We start from the raw sequence: 18,506 nt of genomic DNA on the forward strand, positions 1-18,506 counted from the left end.
AAACAGGGAGAAAAATCCAAGGTGCAAAGGGACTTAGGAGTCCTCATGCAGGATTCTCCAAAGTTTAACTAGCAGGTTGAGTTGGTGATGAGGAAGACAAATGCAATGTTAGCATTCATTTCGAGAGGTCTAGATATAAACAAGGATATAATGCTGAGGTTTTATAATGCACTGGTGAAGCCTCCCTTGGTGTATTGCGAGCAGTTTTGACCCCTTAGCTAAGAAAGATTGCGCTGACATTGGAAAGGCTTCAAAGGTGGTTCACCAAAATGATTCCAGGAATGAAAGGTTGATCATGTGAGGAGTGTTTGATGACCTCCGGTTCTATATTCACTGGAATTTAGAAGAATGAGGGAGGATCTCATTGAAACCTATCAAATGTAGCAAGGCCTAGACAGAGTGGATGTGAAGAGGATGTTTCCCATTGTAGGGGAGTCTAGGACCAGAGGGCACAACCTCAGAATAGAGGGACATCCATTTGGAACGGAAATGAGGAGTAATTTCTTAAGCCAGTTCATGGTGAATTTGTGGAATTCATTGCCACCGGCATCTGTGGAAATCAGGTCATTGGGTGTATTTAAGGCGGAGATTGATAGATTCTTGACAAGTCAGGGCATGAAAGGTTATGGGGAGAAGGCAGGAAAATGGGGTTGAGAAGGAAATGGATCAGCCATGGAGCAAATTCAATGGGCCAAATGGCCTAATTCTGCTTCTATGTCTTATGGTCTTATGGAGGAATCTGACTGCACTGGAGGGAGTGCAGGTGAGATTCACCGAGGTATTTCCGGGAATGGAGGACCTTAGCAATGGGGGTGGGGGGGGGAATGGAGATTGGATAGAACATAGAACATGGAGCATTACAGCCCAGAACAGGACCTTTGGATACAGGATAGGCAGGGCATGTTTTCCTAGGCTGAAGGAGCCTGAGAGGCGATCTGATAGTATACATATTTATAAGAGGCATTGATACAATAGGAAATCAAAATATCTTTACCATGGAAGGGGATGAAAAACATAAGTGCATAGTTTTCAGTGAGAGGGATGAGTTTTAAGGGGATGCGAGGAATTTTTTTTTATATACAGAGAGTTTTTGAAATCTGGAACACGCTATCAGACCATAAGATGATAAAATATATATGCAGAATTAGGCCACTCGGCCCATCGAGCCTGCTCCACCATTCCATCATGCCAAATTTATTTTCTCTCTCAACCCCATTCTGCTGCCTTCTCTCTTATCAATCAAGAACACACCAACCTCCACTTTAAATATACTCAATAACTTGGCCTCCATGGCCGCCTGTGGCGATGAATTCTACAGGTTCACCAAACTCTGGCTAAAGAAATTCCTTCTCATCTCTGTTCAAAATGAGCGTCTCCCTCTCCTGAGGTTGTGCCTTCTGGTCCTAGTCCAGATGAGGTAGGGGAATCCGATAGAATCACAAAGTTTAAGCGGCATTTAGACACGCATTTAAGTAAGCAAGGCACACTCATGCCGACAAATGGGATTAGTGTAGATGGCCAAAATGTCGGCACGAACATAATGGGACAAAAAGCCCAATTTCTGTGCTGTACCGCTCCGTGACTCTACGATTCTGCTAATGGCACTGTCATAGCATGCCTGTGTTTATTTATAAAGCCGGGGGGATCATTTTTAACTTATTTTATACAATTCTTTATTCATTAAAATTGTTGAATGTTGCTTTTGGTTGCATGTCGCGCCAATACGCCCACAGCAAATTCCTAATCCATGCAAAAGTATCTGGTAAATAAAGTTGATGCTCGATCCTAATTACTTCCATTGGCAGGAGACGTTGAAGGAAAGACGGGAGTATATGAATGACGTTCAAAGAATAATCTATTGTGAAAGAAAGCAGAACTGGTTGCCAGCTCAAACACGGAAACCTAGGTGATATTATCATCAATTTGATTGGAGCAAGGTAACAGGACCGCTCCCTTCTTTCCGTCCTCACGGATCGCTCGGTATTCAAGCTCAATACCAAACGTCTGATTCCTCTTACGGTGAGAATTTTTCATAGTGAGATTGATCATTCCTTTAACGTAAAATGTTTGGTTAACCATGCGTTATATTCTCATTGATGTAGATTTGCTTCACTTCTGTAATTTGTATTCTGACAATTTATTTCTTGGTTGGTAGGCTGTACTGCCATCTTAATCACTTACACCTGATCTCGGTGTAAAAATAGCAGCCCAGCATCGTTAACTGGTGCAGTGACGGCTGGGGATTGACTATATGAAATATACAAAGCAGAAAGAAGCTATTTGGCTTGTCACGTCTGCGTCATTTCTTTGTAAATGTTCCTCAATTAATCCAGCTGGCACTTTTGATTAGGTAAATTTAAACTGAATAAGCATTTTTAATCTGTGTTGGACTGCCGAGACATTGAACAGCGAGCAGAACAAGCGGTGGTGGAACGTGGTGAACGATCCGACGCGCTGCCTCACCCGGCGTGTGTTTTCTGTATTTGCAGTCTGCTGTCTTTTACACATTGATTGTCTTTGTTCGTCCGGCTGGGGTCGGCCTTTCACTGATTCGGATGTGTTTCTTGTCATTACTGTGAATGTCCGCAAGAAAATGGCTCTCCGGGTTGTGTATCGCCGTCCCGTACGGGGGGAGGGGCACTACCGCACAAGAGCGAAGTAAGTTGCAGAAACTTGTAAAATTAGTCAGCTCTGTCTTGAATACCAGCCTCCGAGGTATCCAAAACATCTTAAAGGAGCGGTGCCTTGGGAAGACAGCGCCCTTTATTAAGGACCCCCAGCACCCGGGGCAAGCCCTCTTCACTGTTACCATCAGGAAGGAGGTACAGAAGCCTGAAGGCACACACTCAGTGATTCAGGAACTGCTTCTTCCCCTCTGCCATCCGATTTCTGAATGGACTTTGAACCCATGAACACTACCTCACTTTTTTATTTCTTTTTGCCCTACTTGTTTTAACCCATTTAATAAACATCGATATACTTACTGTAACTCTGCTTTTCTCTATTTATCATGTATTTCATTGTACTGCTGCCGTAAAGTTAACTAATTTCACGACATATGTTCGTGATATTAAATCTGATTCTGATGTGACATATACTTTGATAATAAATTTACTTTGAATCTTTGAACTTTGAAAAGATTGAGTCTTTGAACATACTCCCTCTGCCCACACAATATATGTAAATACATGCAGTAAACGCTAAGTAGGTGTGTGGGACAATCAATGTATGCACAACGTTTCGTGTGACGAATTGGTGGGTTTATTAAATGGAGTTCAGGAAGCGAATTCAAGCTTCTTCCCCCGTGATGTGAGACTTCTGAATAACCTCTACTATCATTTATTGATATGTCGTACACGCACTTTATGCCAGCTTGCATATCTACAGAATAAACACGAGAGATTCTGCAGGTGCTGGAAATCCAGAGCAACACACACAAAATACTGGAGGAACTCAGCAGGCCAGGCAACATCTATGGAAATGAATAAACAGCCGAGTCCTAAGGAAAGGTCTTGGCCCAAAACATCGGCTCCTTTTCATTTTCATCCATGTTGGCTGACCTGAGTTCCTCCAGCATTTTGTGCGTGTTTCATCTACAGAATACATTTTTTTAAAATCAGTTAACATTATTATGTGATATATATACTGTGTTTTGCACCTTGGTCCTAGGGGAATTTTATTTAATTACCTGTATATACGTGCACGGTTAAATTATTATCAACTTGAAATGGGGGGGGGGTGGACATCTGATGTTTTCGACCCAGTGCAGGGAGGCGGGATGAGGAAAGTCTGTGGATGGGTGCTGGGTGTTCCTCCGGTCCTCGGATCCGCAGGCTCCAAGTTAGCGGGAGCTCTACTGCGGTATTTTAGTGCGCAAGCCGTTCTAATCGCCAACCGCGTGAGTCTGCATTCACATCACGCTCCCTCCAGCTACTAATATCAATCTCTCGCTGCCCGGCTTTCCGCAGGTTCCTGACGCTCGCTCTGAAAATGGCTAGCACCTTCTCCCGGGTCCTCACCAACAGGAAGGCGAGCGGAATCCTGACTCTGGTGGGAGCCGGCTCCCTGGCGGCCGGTTACCTACTGACCAGGGATGGCCTGAAGGCAGGGACCGAGAAGAGGAAACTCTACCCCGCCAGGTAACGAGACAATGGGAGGGCGCAGAATACGCGGTCGATGGATCGATAGTAATTATTTGCTGAGATCATTCCTCCTGATAGACATCTGATTTAGAGTGGTCCAGTTCCCATTGCCGCGCACTGCCCGTAAAGTCACTTGAACTGCTACCCCAAGGTCACCCGAAAGCTGCGCCAGTACAGCCTACGTCCCCCGGCTCCTCTCCCAGACCGGCAGGAGAACTCTACTCCCGGCAACGCCGAGGATGTAAATCTACTGTCGCAGCGTCCACCGCAATTTAACGAAATTCTAGATTGATTCGGAGAATGTCGGGGACTGAATGCTAATCAAGAGTCAAACATCATCAGAGGGCCCGTTCTGTGAAGGGTTGCCAGTGAAAGAACTTTACTTTTTAACCCTCTGTTTTCCCTGCTAAAGCGGCGGACACGTGCGTCAGACTTTTGGGGTCTGTCTGCGGGCAATCAGGCACCGACAAACGAAAGGGCTGGAATTTAATTCTGGGAAAAATGTGGGTATTGGGGTAAAGTCTGTTTCAGCTCAGTTTTGGGCCCTTTATCTACGAAACGACATGCTGGCTTTGGAGAGGGTCCAACGGGGGTTCACGGGAATGATTACGGGAAAGAAAACTTTTGATGCCTCTGGGCCTGTACTTGCTGGAGTCGAAAAGAATGGGTGGGGGGGGGGGTCTCATTGAAACCTATAGAATACTGAAAGGCCCAGATAGAGTAGATATGGAGAGGATGTTTCCAAAAGTGGGGAGGTCTAGGACAAGAGGGCACAGCCTCAGAATAGAGGGAAGTTCCTTTAGAACAAAGATGAGGAGGAATGTCTTTAGCCAGAGGGTGGTGAATCTGTGGAATTCATTGCCACTGACAAGCCATGTCTTTGGACATATTTAAAGCAGAGGTTGATATATTCTTGCTTAGCAAGGGAGTCCAAAATTATCGGTAAAAGGCAGGGGAATAGGGCTGAGAAGGATAATAAATCAGCCATGATGGAATGGCAGAGTCAACTTGATGGGCCGAGTAGCCTAATTCTGCTCCTGTGTCTTGTTTCCCTTGACAACCTGGGCCATCAGTGAGTATGGGGGTGGATTAGAAGAAGGATGAGTTGGGATCATGAACAGTGGAGTTACTTAGCACCAGGGAGGGGAAGAGAAGGGTAGGGAGGGCTCTCTACAGCAGGTTACCCACAAATCTACATTGCAGTTGACACATTTCTCTGCAGCACACACAAATTGCAGGCGGAAGTCAGCAGGTCAGACTGCATCTAGGTCGGGGAATAAACAACCAATGATTCTGGCTGAGACCCTGCACCAGGACTGGAATGGAGGTAGAATAAGAAGGTGGGAGGAGAAGGAGGAAGACAAATGCAATCCACAGCAATGAAGTTTCAGCTTACACCTGCACCATGCAGTGAACTATAATTATAGTTCACCGATTTAAAAAGTATCTTTGGAGAGCCATAGATGGTGGGACACTGGTGATGACCCAGTGCATTACGCCTCCTGTTGAATAATTCCAAACACAAAAACATTGGCCTATATGATTGGCTACTGTTCTTGAACGATTATAAGGTTACTGGTGGATTACAGAGCTTAATACCAGGTTAATGGTATTGGATTTATCCCACATCAGAGAACAAATGAGCAAGCTGTTGATAGAACAAGGATGTTTGTGGGTCAGCTACAGTAGAAAACCCTCCCCTGCCCCTCTCTTTCCCCCATTGCTACATTCCCCCACCTTCTAATTCTGGGTTCCTCCCCTTTTCCAGTCCTGATGAGAGATCTCGGCCTGAAATGTTGACTGTTTATTCCTCTCCATTGACGCTGTCTGACCTGCTGAGTTCCTCCCGTGTTTTGCGTGTGTGGCTATGGATTTCCAGTGTCTACAGAATCTCTTGTGTTTATGATGATTTATTACTTTGTGAGGTACAGTAAGGATAAAAGTAGGAATATTGTCTTATCTTGGCAGGAAAGTGAGAGTAAAGTCTGGGCAATAATCAGAGTAAGGCAGATAAGTACCGAGGAAAGGCAGGTGGAATTTAACCTGGCCATATGTAAAGCATTGCACTTTGGTAGGTCAAATGTAAAGAGACTGTTAACGGGATGCAAGGGGCAAGTTTTTTTCTTACACACGAAGAGTGGTGGGTGCCAGGAATGCACTGCCTGGGGTGATGGTAGAGCAGATTCATGGGGCTTTTAAGAAACATTTAGTTAGACAGATGAATATAATCAATCTATAGGTACATTTAATGTCAGAGAAATGTATAAAATGTACATCGTGAAATTCTTCTTTTTTGCAAACATCCACGAAAACAGGGTGCTCCAAAGAATGAATGAGTTAAATGTTAGAACCTCAAAGTCCCTCCCAGCTCCCCCCTCCCACACATAAGCAGCAGCAAAGCAATACCCCCCCCCCACCAGCAAAAAACATCGGCACCCTCCTCCAAACACTCAGGTGTGCAGCAAAGTATCAATAAAGACACAGACTTGCAGAACCCCAAAGACTACTCGTTCACCCGGTATTCAACATACCACAGGCTCTCTCTCTCTCCCTAATAAGGGAGAAAGAGGTGTGCCCGTTTCACGGTGAGAGGGGAGACATAACAAAGCAACTCGCTGATTTGTGGTGTTAAAAGTTTGTTGCATTACTTTTTTCGAGCTCTGTGCCCAAAGAACTCGGGTTTCTGGACACGCAGCCAGCTCGCTGCTTTCGATCTTTTGTCTCCCACGACGCACCAGGCAGTGACACTGACATTGAGTCCGCCCGTCTCCAGAGCCACAAACATCCAGCACCCTGAAGGTGCGCTTGTCTTCCAGGTCACGTCCTTGGGATATTGAAAAGCAGCCGGTCATGAGACCCCGAGAGCAGGTCCCATTTCTGCAAAGAACTAAAGTCAGTGTGTAACTCTGGGTCAGGGTCTTCAAAAGAACCTTGAAAAGGGAAAAAAAAATCAAAGATGGAAATAGAGCTGTTTCTGAAGATGTAAGCAAACGAGTCGCCGTTTAGCACCAACATCATCCTAAGCTCCGCCCATAGTGGAGTATGGAGGGATTATGGACTTTGTGTAGGTAGAAGAGATTAGTTTAATTAGCCATTTGATTTCTAATGTAATTGACCAAGGGCCTGTTCCTGTGCAGTACTGTTCTATGTTCTCAGTAAGGACAGTAGCTGTGACTGAAGGTCACAGGAAGGAGATACGGCCTATTACACAACAAATCTTTATTTCTTGGGGAGAACTGCCAAGTGTTCACATCCTTATTGAACTGAGTTCTCAAATGAAACAAAGCATGCCGTAAAACAGCAGACTAACCTTTAGTGCTTTGGGACGGCACCGTAGAATAGTGGTTGGCGACCTGGGTTCTTTCCCTGCTGCTGTCTGTGTGCAGTCTGTACGCTCTGCTCTCCCCATGATTGCGTGGCTTTCCGCTGGGTGCTCTGCTTTCCCCTCACATTCCAAAGGTGTGCAGGTTCATAGGTTCACTGGTCACATGGGTGTAATTGGACAGCATGGAGTCATTAGACCAGAAGGGCCTGTTGAATGTCTAAATAAGTAAAATAATTACGACAGGAGATATGAGATTGAGGAAATTAGAGGCTAAAGGTGAGGCTGCCATACCCGAGAAACAAAAGTTGCTGACTAGGTTTGTCTGAGGAATTGTACCTTAGATAATTATAAGAAATAAGATGATCCTAATGTTATCAACAGGCATGTGACAGGTGAAGGTCCAGTGCTGCAAGTATTACACTTGCAGAGGGAATACAAGTTGGGCATAGGCTCATTTTCTTCAACGTTGTCACAGCTGTGGGGGTGGGAGGGGGTGTAGTGGGTTTAAGCTCCCACTACATATTGAATGCTCCCAAAGGTGTTCATCTCAATAGCCTCTGACAACCAAGTCCAGCTCCTGGCCATAAGCCAGGCGGAACCATTTCTACTGACAGGAGAAGGGGCAAAGGCAGTTTACTGGTGCCTGAAAACCAGTTACTTGGGCAGATGGGGATCATCAGCCTCATCTAGGGGAAGGAAAACTCTGATCTCAAACTTCTGCTGCCTTGGAGCTATACCCAACCATACAGAAGACTTCGGGAATAAACCCCGAGGAAAAATCTGGAGCTAGAGTCATATGTTGAGTTCAACGCTGATTGGCAACACATAATGCGACTGGTGCCAAATTGTATTCGTCTCTGCCGTTCCATCACTGAATCGTGGCGAAGGATGGTTGTTGTTGGCAGCTGAATCTCCAAGGTTACCCGTTGTATCAGAGGAACAGGAAGGTAGGCAGATGGCATGGCCTGGCCCTGCTGGTAAAGAACAGCATCAAGTCAGTCGAAAGATGTGACATAGGATTGGAAGATGTTGAACCCTTGTGGGTTGAGTTAAGAAATTGCAAAGGTAAAAGAACCTTGATAGCAGTTACATACTGCCAACAGTATAATCCCAACAGTAGCTGGGATGTGGACCACAGACTACAACAGGAAATAGGAAAGCCATGTCAATGCTATGATAGTCATAGGAGATTGCAACTTGCAAGGTCGATTGGGGAAAATCAGATTGGTAATGGATCTCAAGAGAGTGAGTTTGTTGAATGCCTATGAGATGGCTTTTTAGTGCAGTTTGTTGTTGACCCTACTAGCTATACTGGATTGGGTGTTATGCATTGAATCAGATGTGATTAGGGAGCTTGAGGTAAAGGAACCCTTGGGAGTCAGTGATCACAATATAATTGAGTTCAACTTGAAATTTGATAGAGAAAAAGTAAAGTCTAATGTAGCAATATTTCAGTGGAGTAAAAGAAGTGTGAGAGAGAAATTGACCAAAGTAAATTGGAAGGAGATGCTGGTAGGGGTGACAGCAGAGCAGCAATGGCATGAGTTTCTGGGGAAAAATGAGGAAGGTGTAGGACAGATGAATTCGAAAAACAAAGAAATGCTCAAATGGCAAAATAGTACAACCGTGGCTGACAAGGGAAATCAAAGATGTATAAGCAAAGGAGATGGCATACCACAAAGCAGAAATTAGACCATAAGACATAGGAGCAGAATTAGGCCATTTGGAAGATTAAGTCTGCTCCACCATTCAATCATGGTTGATCCATGTTTCCCCTCCCCAGCCTTCTCCCCATAACCTTTAATGCCATGTCCAATCAAGAACTGATTAAGCTCTGCCTTAAATACATCCAATGACCTGGCCTCCACAAATTCACCATCCTCTGGCTAAAGAAATTTCTCTGCTTCTCTATTTAAAATGGATGCCCCCCCCCCCGCCTCCATCCTGAGGCTATGCTCTCTTGTCCTAGACTCCTCCACCATGGGAAACATCCTTTCCACATCTACTCTGTCTAGACCTTTCAATATTCAAAAGGTTCAATGAGATTCCCCCCTCATACTTCTAAATTCCAGCAGTACAGACCCAGAGCCATCAAACATTCCTGGTATGATAACCCTTTCATTCCTGGAATCATCCTTGTGAACCTCCTCTGAACCCTCTCCAATGCCAGCACATCTTTTCTTCAATGAGGGGCCCAAAACTGTTCACAATACCTAAGGTGAGGCCTCACCAGTGCCTCAGCATCACATCTCTGCTCTTGTATTCTAGACCTCTTGAAATGAATTTCAACACTGCATTTGCCTTCCTTACCTCCGACTCTACCTGCAAGCTCACCTTTAGGGTGTTCTGCACAAGGACTCCCAAGTCCCTTTGAATCTCAGATTTTTGGATTTTCTCCCCGTTTAGAAAATAGTCTGCACATTTATTTCTACTACCAAAATACATGACCATGCATTTTCCAATGTTGTATTTCATCTGCCACTCTCTCACCCATTCTCCTTTTGCCTAAGTCCTTCTGCATCCTACCTGTTTCCTCAGTTCTACCTGCCCCTCCACCAATCTTCATATCACCTGCAAACCTGGCAACAAAGCCATCTATTCCATCATCTAAACCATTGATCTACAGCATAAAAAGAAGCAGTCCCAACACCAACCCCTATAGAACACTAGTCATTGGCAGCCAACCAGAAAAGGATCTTTTTATTCCCACTTGCTGCTTCCTACCAACCAGCCAATGCTCTAACCATGTTCGTAACTTGCCTGTAATATCATGGGCTCTTAACTTGGTCAGCAGCCTCACGTGTGGCACTCTGTCAAAGGCCTTCTGAAAATCCAAATATACAAAATCCACTGCATCCCCTTTATCTATCCTACTTGTAATCTCCTCAAAGAATTCCAACATCAGGCAGTATTTTCCCTTAAGGAAACCATGCTGACTTTGTCCCATCTTGTCCTGTATCCTTCAACATCTGGCACACTGCAAGTGTCTTCCACAGTGAAAAGTGATGCAAAGTTACTGAGAAGACAGAGAATTGGGAAACTTTTAAAAAAACTACAGAGGGCAACTAAAAGAGTCATTAACAGGGAAAAGATGAAATATGAAAGCAAGCTAGCAAACAATATAAAAGTGGATAGTAAAAGCGGAGAAATAGTAATGGGGGAGCAAGGAAATGGCAGATGAACTAAATGAGTATTTTGCATCAGTCTTCACTGTGGAAGACACTAGCAGTGTGCCAGATGTTGAAGGGTGTGAGGGAAGAGAAGTGGGTGCAGTTACTATTACGAGGAGAAGGTGCTCAAAAAGCTGAAAGACCTAAGGGTACATAAGACACCCAGACCAGATGCACTGCACACTAGGGTTCTAAAAGAGTTGGCGGTAGAGATTGTGGAGGCATTAACAATAATCTTTCAAAAGTCATTGGAGTCTGGCATGGTGCCAGAGGACTGGAAAATTACAAATGTCACTCCACTCTTTAAGAAAGGAGGAAGGCAGCAGAAAGGAAATTATAGACTAGTTAGCTTTACCTCAGTGGTTGGGAAGATGTTGGAGTCAATTGTTAAGGATGAGGTTATGGAGTACTTGGTGACACAGGATAAGATGGGACAAAGTCAACATGGTTTCCTTAAGGGAGAACCTTGCCTGACGAAGCTGTTGGAATTCTTTGAGATTACACATAGATAGACAAAAGGGATGCAGTGGATGTTGTATATTTGGACTTTCAGAAGGGCTTTGACAAGGTGCCACACATGAGGCTGATTACCAAGTTAGGAGTACATGGTATTACAGGAAAGTTTAGAGCATTGGCTGATTAGTAGGAGGCAGCGAGTGGGAATGAAATGATCCTTTTCTGGTTGGCTGCCAGTGACTAGTGGTGTTCTGCAGGGGTCGGTGTTGGGACCGCTTGTTTTTGCGCTGTATATCAATGATTTAGATGATGGAATAGATGGCTTTGTTGCCAAGTTTGCAGATCATACAAAGATTGGTGGAGGGGCAGGTAGTGTTGAGGAAACAGGTAGGATGCAGAAGGACTTAGACAGATTAGGAGAATGGGCAAGAAAGTGGCAAAAAATACAATGTATTTCATGGTCATGCCCTTTGGTAGAAGAAATAAATGTGTGGACTATTTTCTAAGTGGGGAGCAAATCCAAAAGTCTAAGGTGCAAAGGGACTTGGAGGTCCTTGTGCAAAACACCCTAAAGGTTAACTTGCAGGTAGAGTTGGTGGTGAGGAAGGCAAATGCAATGTTAGCACCCATTTCAAGAAGTCTAGAATGCAAGAGCAGAGGTGTGATGCTGAGGCTTTATAAGGCACTGGTGAGGCTTCACCCTGAGTATTATGAATGGTTTTGGGCTCGTCATCTAAGAAACGATGTATTGGCTTCAGAAAGGATTCGGAGGAGGTTCACAAGGATGATTCTGGGAATGAAAGGATTTTCATACGAGAATGTTTGATGGCTCTGGGTCTGTACTCGCTGGAATTTAGATGGATGGGGGGGAGAATCTCATTGAAACCTTTTGAATGTTGAAAGGCCTAGAAGATATAGTAGATGAGGAAAGGATGTTTTCAATGGTGGAGGAGTCTAGGCAACAGCTTGCTCTCCATATCCTAGTGACCTGACTTGCATACCTAGGTAGCTAGGACACAACATCCATGGTCAGTGTCGGCCAGTGGAGGCCCCAGAATAGGCACATGCAAGGTTGGGTCGACCAACCCAGCACCCAAGTCCCTTTCACCCATCGATAACTCTTCCTTCTCCTTCCTTGCTCATCCACAAGGACAGAGAGGCTGGGGGTGAATAATGAATGCGCCAGATGGTGTGGAGCTGAGGTCATGGCACCTTGAAAGCTGATCCTACCCCCACCCCACCCATCCCCGCCCTCGCCAGATACCTAAAATCACATAACCATTTTGCTAATGTTGGCAAACAGGCCACTGGTTAAACAAGTCAAACCAGTTTCCAGGGAGATCAGAGGGTATCACCTCAGTGCGGCAGGACTGGAGCATATTCAGGGAGGCGGCTGCCTGGGATCATCTTGTCAGCACTGATGAATATGCAGGATCCGTGACTGGCTTCATAGGAAGATGCATTCGGGACGTTACTGTGATTAAACACTACACTGCCGTGCAAATCAGAAACCATGACTGACCTTATCAACTCTGGGGGATCTGCCATCCATTGCCACCAATCTGATCGATCCCTTACCCCACAACAACCATCTCTACCTAATACCCAAATCCATAAACCTGCCTGTCAAAATAGATCCTTATTTTCTGCTTGTTCCTGCCCCACCAAACTTGTATCTGTATACCTCAGTTCTGATTCTTCCCCCCATCAATGTGCAATTTTGTAAAAGAAAGCACTTGTATCTCTAGAGTGCCTTTTAAACTTCCAGGTTATCTAGAGACACTTTACAGTTAACACAAGCACACACAAAACACTGGAAGAACTCTGCAAGTCAGGCAGCACCAATGGAGAGGAATAAACAGTTGTCATTACACTTCAGAACTATTACAGTAATTTTTAATGTGTAGTTAAGATATTTTTAATGTTAGCTTTATTGTCACATACGTTGAAACACTGGAATATACAGTGAAATGCACAGGACCGGTCCGAATGTGTGCTGGGGGCAGCCTGCAAGTGACGCCGTGCTTCTGGCCCCAACAACTTGCTAACCCTAACCTGTACGCCTTCAGACTGGGAGGAAACGAGCACCCTGAGGAAACCCGTGTGTTCGTGAGGAGAACGTGCAAACTCCTTACAGACAGCAGTAGGGATTGAAGCCCGCCTGCTGGTGCTGTCATTGTGTTATGCTAAACGTGCTGCCGTTAACTTCAACTGTTGCAATGTATCTAATTACTGGCAGAAATCTTTCACAAATAACAATCTATTACCGACCATGTGGTGTTAGCGTGTTTGCTTACTGTCCATTATGCCGCTGGTGTTTAGGGCAGCGATGGAGGTTCTCCATCCCTGATGGTGTTTAGGGCTTCCTTCACCACGCCAGTCGCATACTCTCGGCATGTACTGCCCGACCTGCTGAGTTCCTCCAGCGTGTTGTGAGTGTAGCAGGTAGAGACTCCAGAATACTGTCACACTCCCATATACAAAGAATTATCATTGCTGTTTTCATAAGTTTTTTAACCAGTCCTGTTTGTTAGCTTCGAGCTGAACACCCCCCCCCCCAACAAACCTGGAGAACCGGTGGACCTCTCTTAGTCTGGCCTCTACCCTTTGACCTATTTGGCATGGCTGACTCCACCAAGGGTCAAAGCACAAACCCCTGAGTCCAGTCAACTCAGCTCTCTGGGTCACTGAGGCACACAAGGTTGTGGTCCTCTTGGAGGTGTGATGCTGGATGAATATTGCAAAGTCAATCCCCCACACTCCACGTCCCTAGCCAACACATATCTATCAATGTAATGTCAATGGATGGTCTATTTTATCTGAGAGAGTAGATGGGATTTATCAGCATATTTAAAAGACAGCCACTCTGACAGAGAGATTTTCCTCTAGCAGTATACCAAAAGTGTCATACAGAATCAGCAGGACTTGGACAGATTGGAAGAATGAGCCAAGAAGCAGCAGATAGGCTGCAGCGTAGGGAAGTGTACAGTCAAGTGCTTTGGTAGAAGGAATAAAGACGTAGTATATTTTTAAAACGGAGTGAATTCAGAACTTAGAAGTGCAAAGGAACTTGCAATTCCTTGTGCAGGGTTCCCTAAAGTTTAACCTGCAGGTTGAGTCGATAGCAATGAAGGAAACGCAATGTTAGCATTCATTTCTAGAGGAGTAGAATATAAAAACAAGGATATAATGCTAAGGATTTTTAAGGCATTATTCAGACTGCACTTGGAATATCGTGAGCAAATTTGGGCCCCTTATCTAAGAAGAGATGTGCTGGCTTTGGGGAGGGTCCAGAGAGGTTTATGAGAATTATCCTGGAAATGAAAGGGTTAATGTATAAGGAGTGTTTGATGGCTCTGGGCCTATACTCACTGGAGTTTAGAAGAATGAGGAAGGATCTTATTAAAACCTACTGAATATTGAAAAGCTGAAATAGAGTGGATGTGGAGAGGATGTTTCTAATAGTAGGGGAGTCTAGGACCACAGGGCAAAGCCTCGGAATAGAAAGCTGTCCCTTTAGAACAGAAATGAGGAGAAACTTTGGCCAGAGGGCTAATCTATGGAATTCATTGTTAGGATGACTGTGGAGGCCAAGTCATTGAGTATATGTAAAGTGGAGGTTGAAAGGTTCTTGATTAGTAAGACTGTCAAAGGTTAGGAGTGGGGGTAGCAGGGTAGGGATAATAAATCAACCATGATAGAATGGTGGAGTCGATGGGCTGAATGACCTAATTCTGTTCCTAAGTCTTATGGTTTTAAAGTTGTGCCCTGAAATCTTAGAATTGGGGCTTGCAGTCAGCAGGGAGGGGATTTCCTCATAGCCTAAGCTGCTGTCACACAGGAGCTCAGCTCAGAGAATTATTTGTATTTTTTATTTTTATTTTGGCAATACAGCACAAAGGTTTTTCCAGCCCTTTAAGCCACACTGTCCCAGCAACCCCACAACCCCTGTTATCCCTAACCTAATCACACGACAATTTACAATGACCAGTGGCCTGCTGAGATCCTCCAGCATTTTGTGTGTGTCACTTGGATTTCCAGCATCCGCAGATCTTCTCTTATGTGTGCTTCCACAGGGAGGACGAGCAGAAACTCCTTATAGAATGGCTCTGGAATTGAACCCTGAACTCCTGAGCTGTAATAGTGTCGCACTAACTGCTGTGTTACCGTGGCGCCTGGGCGGCATCGTGGACAATATTGCTTTGATCTTACAGTTTGCTGATTGGGCAAACTAAAAACTGCTCAACAAAGGAGGAATTCTCAACAGAAATTGACAGAGTTGAGAGAAAATTTGCAAGGATGTCTTTGGGACATGAGGACCTGAGTTAAAGTGAAAGGTTGACAGGTTCAGACTTTATTCCCTGGAGCGTACGATAATGAGATATTTGATAGAGGGATACAAAATCATGAGGGTATAGATAGGGTCAATATAAGTAACACACATCAAAGTTGCTGGTGAACGCAGCAGGCCAGGCAGCATCTCTAGGAAGAGGTGCAGTCGACGTTTCAGGCTGAGACCCTTCGTCAGGACTAAGGGTCTCGGCCTGAAACGTCGACTGCACCTCTTCCTAGAGATGCTGCCTGGCCTGCTGCGTTCACCAGCAACTTTTATGTGTGTTGCTTGAATTTCCAGCATCTGCAGAATTCCTGTTGTTTGGGTCAATATAAGTAGTCTTTTTCCTCTAAGATTGGGTGAGACTCGAACTAGAGGTCACAGGTTAAGGATGAAAGGTGAAAAGTTTAAGGGGAAACTGAGGGGGAGTTTCTTCGCTCAGAGGGTGGTGAGAGTGGAGAATGAGCTGCCAGTGGAAGAGGTGGGTGCAGGTTCAATATCAACATTTAAGAGAAATTTGGTTAGGTAGATGGATGGAAGGGGTATGGAGGGCTGAGGTCCGGGTGCAGGTTGATAGGACTCGGTAGATGAATAGTTCGGCATGGACTAGATGGGCCAAAGGGCCTGTTTCAGTGCTGTAGTGTTCTGTGACTGCGAGTTTATGATATATTCAAGACAATGACTTTCATGGGCCATTCTGTGTTACTTCGGTGCTTAGGAAAACTGCGGCTGTCCTTCGACCTTGATTTAAAATTAATTTGGTGCCGTGAAACAATCTACAACACGGTGAATGTGGAGAGAAAGTTTTCTCCTGTGGGAGAATCTAGAACTTGGAGCAAGAGATTGAGAGATGATCTTGTAGAGCTGCATAAAATCATAATGGCATGGAAAGGCCAAATGCACTGTTCTTTTTAAAATCACGGTTGGGAAATCAAGAGTTAGAGACCATAGGTGAGAGGAGAAGAATTTATTAGGAACATACATCAAAGTTGCTGGTGAATGCAGCAGACCAGGCAGCATCTCTAGGAAGAGGTGCAGTTGACGTTTCGGGCCGAGACCCTTCGTCAGGACTAACTGAAGGAAGAGTGAGTAAGGGATTTGAAAGTTGGAGGGGGGAGGGGGAGATCCAAAATGATAGGAGAAGACAGGAGGGGGAGGGATGGAGCCAAGAGCTGGACAGGTGATTGGCAAAAGGGGATACGAGAGGATCATGGGACAGGAGGTCCGGGAAGAAAGACAAGGGCGGGGGGGAACCAGAGGATGGGCAAGAGGTATATTCAGAGGGACAGAGGGAGAAAAAGGAGAGTGAGAGAAAGAATGTGTGTATAAAAATAAGTAACAGATGAGGTACGAGGGGGAGGTGGGGCATTAGCGGAAGTTAGAGAAGTCAATGTTCATGCCATCAGGTTGGAGGCTACCCAGATGGAATATAAGGTGTTGTTCCTCCAACCTGAGTGTGGCTTCATCTTTACAGTAGAGGAGGCCGTGGATAGACATGTCAGAATGGGAATGGGATGTGGAATTAAAATGTGTGGCTGAAGGGTCTCGGCCTGAAACGTCGACTGCACCTCTTCCTACAGATGCTGCTTGGCCTGCTGCGTTCACCAGCAACTTTGATGTGTGTTGCTTGAGTTTCCAGCATCTGCAGAATTCCTGTTGTTAGAATTTATTACGAACCTGATGGGCAACCTTTATTACACAGAGTGTTATCTGTGTGGGAAGAGCTGCCAGAGGAAGTGGCTGAGGCAGGTACAATAACAACATTTAAAAGACATTTGCCTAGCTACATAGCTTGGAAAGGTTTAGAAGGCCACTCATGGGCCAATGGGACATCTTTGGATGGGGGACCTTGGTCAGCATGAACCAGCTGGGCCAGAGGGCCTGTTCCATGCTGTGTAACTCCACGGCTCTGTGACTAGGATTTTCCCTTTTAAAATTAATGGGTCAGCTGCTTAAAACAGCTGAGGATCTCTTGTTCTCTAAGGTGGGTCTTTGGAATGCTCCCTGAAGACCTTTGCAGACAAAGTATTTTAATATTTTAAAAACAGAGTTAAATAGATTCATGAAAAGCAAGGGGGGAGGACACACGAATGCAGAGTTGAGATTATAATCATAGAACATAGACAATAGACCAGCACAGTAATACAGGCCCTTCAGTCTATAATGTAGTGCTGATATTTTATCCTATTGCAAGATGATTCTAACCCTTCCCTCTCTCATAGTCCTCCATTTTTCTTTCATACACGTGCCTATCGAAGAGCCTCCTAAATGTCCCTCTGGGTGGCAGGGTAGAGATAAGTCTCTACCAGAAGAGGTGTAAGGCACTCCTTCCCTCTGCTAGCCTGCAGGGAAGGAGGGAGATTGAAAATCTGGCTGAGTAGTGCCACAGCAACAACCTCTCACTCAATGTCAGCAAGACCAAGGAGCTGATTATAGTCTTCGGAAGGAAAGCAGAGGTCCATGAGCCAGTCCTTACTGGAGGATCAGAGGTGGGGAGGGTCAGCAACTTTCTGTGCAGCTTCTAAAACTTTGACAAACTACTGTAGGTGTGTGGTGGAGAGTATATCGACTGGTTGCATCACAGCCTGGTATGGAAAAACAAATGTCCTTGAACAGAAAATCCTACGAAAAGTAGTGCAAACGGCCCAGTTCATCATGGGTAAAGTCCTCCTACCATTGAGCACACCTCCATGAAATACTGTTGCAAGAAAGCAGCATCCATCATCAGGGACCCCCACCACTCTCTTATCACTGGCTGCTGTCAGGAAGAAGGTGATACCAGAGCCTCGGGACTCTCACCCCCAGGTTCAGGAACAGTTAATGCTCCTCAACCATCGGGCTGTTGAGACAAAGATGATAACTTCACTCACCCCCATCACTGAACCGTTCCCACAACCTATGGACTCGCTTTCCAGGACTCTTCATCTCATGTTCTCGATATTTATAGCTTATTTATTTATGATTATTTCTTCTTTTTATATTTGCACAGTGTTGTTTTCTGCACTCTGTTTGAATGCCGTAGTTGTGCAGTCATTTGTTGATTATATTATTGTTATTATTCAGTGGATTTATTGAGTATG

General features: G+C 45.0%; 2 protein-coding genes across 5 annotated transcripts in view; one reads left to right on the forward strand and one right to left on the reverse strand.

Moving 5' to 3' along the window:
* The first annotated feature begins 1,862 nt into the window (after positions 1 to 1,862).
* LOC134358598 (creatine kinase U-type, mitochondrial-like) overlaps positions 1,863 to 18,506 on the forward strand; it is a 71,912-nt gene continuing 55,268 nt past the window's right edge. The window contains exons 1-3 of one of the 2 annotated variants that reach the window (XM_063071015.1): positions 1,864 to 2,019; positions 2,490 to 2,658; positions 3,969 to 4,139. In XM_063071015.1, the coding sequence (XP_062927085.1) occupies positions 2,594 to 2,658; positions 3,969 to 4,139 (236 nt within the window). In that variant the 5' untranslated portion in view covers positions 1,864 to 2,019; positions 2,490 to 2,593. Of the gene's footprint in view, positions 2,020 to 2,489; positions 2,659 to 3,968; positions 4,140 to 18,506 lie in introns of both variants that reach the window. The other variant, XM_063071016.1, reaches the window with a different exon arrangement.
* The window catches only part of LOC134358597 (G-protein coupled receptor 161-like), a 99,495-nt gene continuing 87,510 nt past the window's right edge, over positions 6,522 to 18,506 (reverse strand). The window contains exons 3-4 of one of the 3 annotated variants that reach the window (XR_010020905.1): positions 7,453 to 8,441; positions 6,522 to 7,072 (exon numbers count right to left, since the gene is read on the reverse strand). Coding sequence is in view for 2 of the 3 variants with exons in the window: in XM_063071013.1 (XP_062927083.1) it covers positions 8,260 to 8,441 (182 nt within the window). In the remaining variant the exon portion in view is untranslated. Of the gene's footprint in view, positions 8,442 to 18,506 lie in introns of all 3 variants that reach the window. The other 2 variants (XM_063071014.1, XM_063071013.1) reach the window with 2 other exon arrangements.

This window comes from Mobula hypostoma, chromosome 18, assembly GCF_963921235.1.
Source record: "Mobula hypostoma chromosome 18, sMobHyp1.1, whole genome shotgun sequence".
Lineage (NCBI taxonomy): Eukaryota > Metazoa > Chordata > Chondrichthyes > Myliobatiformes > Myliobatidae > Mobula > Mobula hypostoma.